Source organism: Rutidosis leptorrhynchoides, chromosome 2 (genome assembly GCF_046630445.1).
Source record: "Rutidosis leptorrhynchoides isolate AG116_Rl617_1_P2 chromosome 2, CSIRO_AGI_Rlap_v1, whole genome shotgun sequence".
NCBI classification, from domain to species: Eukaryota; Viridiplantae; Streptophyta; class Magnoliopsida; order Asterales; family Asteraceae; genus Rutidosis; species Rutidosis leptorrhynchoides.
Genome location: NC_092334.1, coordinates 219,572,409 through 219,576,491, shown reverse-complemented (window position 1 = coordinate 219,576,491; position 4,083 = coordinate 219,572,409). Strand labels below are relative to the sequence as shown.

The 4,083-nt window shown below is 36.8% G+C and overlaps 1 protein-coding gene across 1 annotated transcript; it reads right to left on the bottom strand.

The window, feature by feature from the left end:
• Window positions 1-489: 489 nt before the first annotated feature.
• Window positions 490-3,339, bottom strand: LOC139891688 (uncharacterized). The gene has a single exon (XM_071874667.1). The coding sequence runs from the start codon at window positions 3,027-3,029 to the stop codon at window positions 660-662; it is 2,370 nt and encodes a 789-aa protein (XP_071730768.1). The 5' UTR covers window positions 3,030-3,339; the 3' UTR covers window positions 490-659.
• Between the last annotated feature and the right edge of the window lie 744 nt (window positions 3,340-4,083).

The window sequence follows — 4,083 nt, the reverse complement described above, 5'->3', positions numbered from 1 at the left end:
CAAAAGGTCAAAAGGTCAAAAGGGAATATGATTATTGATTAGTAAACAGAATAACAAACTCATAACATAAAATAAAAATTGTAAAATATGTAATCCACAATGTACAAGTCTTAATGCTCCAAAACTTTCTACCTATAAACAAGCAGTAGGATATGTGTACAAATTGCTGTTGATTTTGGAAAAAGACTACACATAACAATGACCAGCACAACACCAAATTTTGGTGGGAAAAATAACGTATTTTTTGCTATTTTCGTGTACGTATAACCTGTCCATGATGAAAGAACATCAGTACGAATATTTGGACCCAAGAAAATATAAAAGGTTAAAAAGAAAAGTTAGCAACTTTAATGTGATACCTTGTTAGTGCAGTGTGTCTGGATGTAGAAATTTGGATAAATAATAATTTGATTCACAAGATGAAATAAGCAATATGGGAAAATGGGAATGGGAATTTTACTCTATATATACCAATATCATTAAGAATCATCATAGCTACAATCTTGAACTTTATCAAACAAGGTTAATTCTCACAAAATTACCATTTCAACCTCAAAGAAATGGTACTAAAATCATCTAAAAGAGTACTTAAACAAATACCCTATAAATATCCTCCAAAAACTATCAACTATATTATCAAAAACAAGAAAAAGTTTGATTTATTTTGGAGAGGTAGCATCAAACAAAACCTCCTCATTCACCATATCATCATCACCATTAGCCATTGCAAAAAAATCTGCATCTTTATCATCATCATTAACAAAATCCCGCTTCTCAAGCTTCGAATGAGCTGCGATGAAGACCAATTTTTGCGCTTTTTCCACACCCTCTCTCGTTTGCGCCCATTTTGAAAAAGACCAATTCATTTTAAACCCACATGAAGTAGCATGAAGAAAGATCAACCTAACTGCAACTTTCCTCAAAGAGTTAAACTCGGTTAAATAAGTTTCCCAAACAAGCCTACTACTTTGCGGGTTCGCAATTTTCATTTTGCCCGTTATAGGATCTCTTTGTTTAAGTTGCACGGCTTGTGCATAAACTGGATCGAGCCCATCTGTACGCCATTTCATAAGCTCCATTAACGCAATATGAGCTTCATCACGCGACACAAGCCTTGTGATAAGCTTGTCGACGTCTTTTTCTTGTTCGGGACTCAAACATTTAAAAGGCGGCAAATATTTCCCGCTTCTATCTCTAATCAAATAAAACGGATCGAGTATAAATGCGGCAGCCCATGCGGGATGATAGTTTTTCTTGAACCGTTTATCAAAAACGGAATCTACGTGAATCTCGTTCATCTGAAACTTCTGACACCACTCCTTGATTTTCGAGCGTAGTTCCTCCCAAAGCGGCAAACATTGCCCAATTCTCGGTCTTTCTTTTTCGATCTCATCAGACATACTTTTAATTAACTTAATCAAAGAATGAACCGCTTCGATTTCCCTCCACATTTGCGGATTCCGCATTGTTTCCTCAATTTCTCTAGCCATTTGATCCTCCATTGATAAATTATGGTAATTTTCGTGAAGTAAAACGAGTTGTAACACTCTCGCCGAGCTTAACATATCTTCAACCATATTGAAAACATGCTCGAATTCAAACTCACTACCGAACGATACTTGTAGCAATCGGGCTCGACCCGATTCTTGAAATTGATTCTTGAGAAAAGAATTCCGTATTTGAGAATTTGTATTCACAAAGTTTGCAACTCTATAACAATTATCAATCACATTCTTAAACAATGGCAATTCCTTACTAAAATCTTTTATTAAATCATTAACCCCTTGATACTGACAATATATATTAACCATCCATTGATGTTGATTTTCAAGATTCTTTAAAGCTTTTGACTTGAACTTATCAGAAACAATTCCTACACATTGTTGCAAATTATTACCACAAATTTCCATAATTGTTTCCATTAATACATCCTCAGCATGTTTTGAGAATACATACCCATTTGCAAAAACACCCCTTCTAAAAACACTTGTTCCATTAGGTAAATTCACAAATAAATTCACCAAATTTTCACCTTTTTTAGATTTCCATCCATCTGATGAAACCTGAAAGAACATTGCTTCACGAATTCGAGCTTCGGATTCTGATTTTGCATTTTGGTACTTGATATCCAACCGTTCTCCGGCGAGTTCCCGGCTGGTTATCGCCGGTAACCCGATTGAATTCAAAAAAGATTTAAACTTTGGATGAATCAAACTTGAAAATGAAACTGACCCACAATTTTCATACACCCAATCAGTTAATAATTCAAGAGATGCATCAATTTGTTGTTTGGTCAACGTTTGACCAGGTGGTAATGTTTTTGGTGACTTTAATTTCTTCACACTATCTTCCAACATTGCTAATGCACCCAAATCATCTTTCCCACCTGACAACTGGTGGTACTGCTGGTGATGCGAAGGGTACAACCCACTACTGCATACACTCACATTAGCCGCCGCCGGCAGAACAGGTGCGGATTCGGGTCGGGTTGGGTTCGACATATGGGTCGGGTATGGCCCGTCGATTGAAAACCTCGCCGGTTCGATCATGGTGATCGGAGCAACGGAGTGAGCGGCAGAAGTCTTGTTCCGGCTGCCGGAGCTCCGTTTCCGGTTGTTTTGCGGCGAAGAAGAAGACGTCGGAGATGATAAACTCATGATTCCGGTTGGGGAAATTGATGAAATTGGTTTTGGGTTTGAATCAGTGACAAAATTGGGACATGTACCTCGTTTAAGATGCTCAGATGCTGTTCTTGAAGGATTTGAAGCCGAAAAAACCGCGCCACATAAACAGCACCGGAGTTTGACGGCTTTTGGTAAACCGGTGTCGGGATTATGAACAAGAATGGGTTCTAAATGTGACCAGTACCATGCTCCTTTTCCTTTGATTGCTTTTGTACGGACCATTATCAGCCCTTCGTATCGTTTATTCAAAGTTTTGACGGCCGTTGACTCTGCTGACTCCGGTTGTGGGACCGACGGTGGTGGTGGGGATTGTTGGGTGTTTACTGTACTGGTCGCCGTCGCCATTTTAACCGGTAAAGTTTCAAGCTTTTATTAGTTCCGGTGGTATTTCAAGGTTTCTTGATTCTTGGACAAGGTTGTTGATTTAGGATAAAAGTAAAATGAGGAGAATAATTTTTGTGGGTATGAGTGAATTTGAATCTACTATTTAGTTCTTGACATTATTTAAGTTTGAGGTGACATGTTTAGATGGAAAGGGATGGTGGCCGGAGTTCAGAGAAGTGATGGTGGTTCATGGTGGCTCCGGTAGGTTGAAACATGACAGTGGGTTGTTTTGGAAATTTGTAGTTGTTGAGAGGAATTATGTTTGTGTTTAGGGGAGAGAGAGAGAGAGAGAGAGAGAGAGAGAGAGAGAGAGTGGGAAGAGGGAGTGTGAGGAGTCAAATAAGGGTTGGTTTTTGTTTTGTTTATATTATTTGTTTTATAGGACACATTTTAATCAACTTCCTTAAATTTGGGCACTTGATAAAATTATTTTGTAGATACACAGTAAGCTACGTATTTGTTTCTAGTTAAACCAACGTGCAACACATAATTTATTTTGGTTACGAAAGGTGTAGTACTAGTAAATACGGTAAAATGAATTGTAGTTTTTCGTATAAAATACCGGCTGCTCAACAATAGTAAATCATATTCGGAGTATCATATCATACTATACATATAAATTATAAGTTATGTCTATACATATATAGAGTATGATCAATGGGTAAGTAACCAATTAGGAGAAGCGGAGAACAATGTTGGAGTAAAAAAATTTTTTTCTTAAATTATGGTTTTTTAGAATTTTTTTTGTCAGACAGCAAAATCACACAAAAATATGAACATTTAAAAAACACTTCATGATGAATGTTATTATTTAGACGGAAAAACGATCGACAAAAATAACATTCAAGATAATACAAATCGTGAAGAATGTTAATCTTCGAACATTTTTTTTCATGTTTTGTGAAGTACTTTTTGTCAAAATTTAGTCCGATTTAGAGTTTAGGGTTTTGGGTTTAGTCTCTAAACCCAAAACCCTGAACCCTAAACTCTAAACCCTAAATCATAAACCCAAAAC

Coding starts and splice junctions, on each gene's coding strand:
- LOC139891688 (XM_071874667.1), bottom strand. CDS start 3,029: ATGGCGACGGCGACCAGTACAGTAAACACCCAACAATCCCCACCACCA.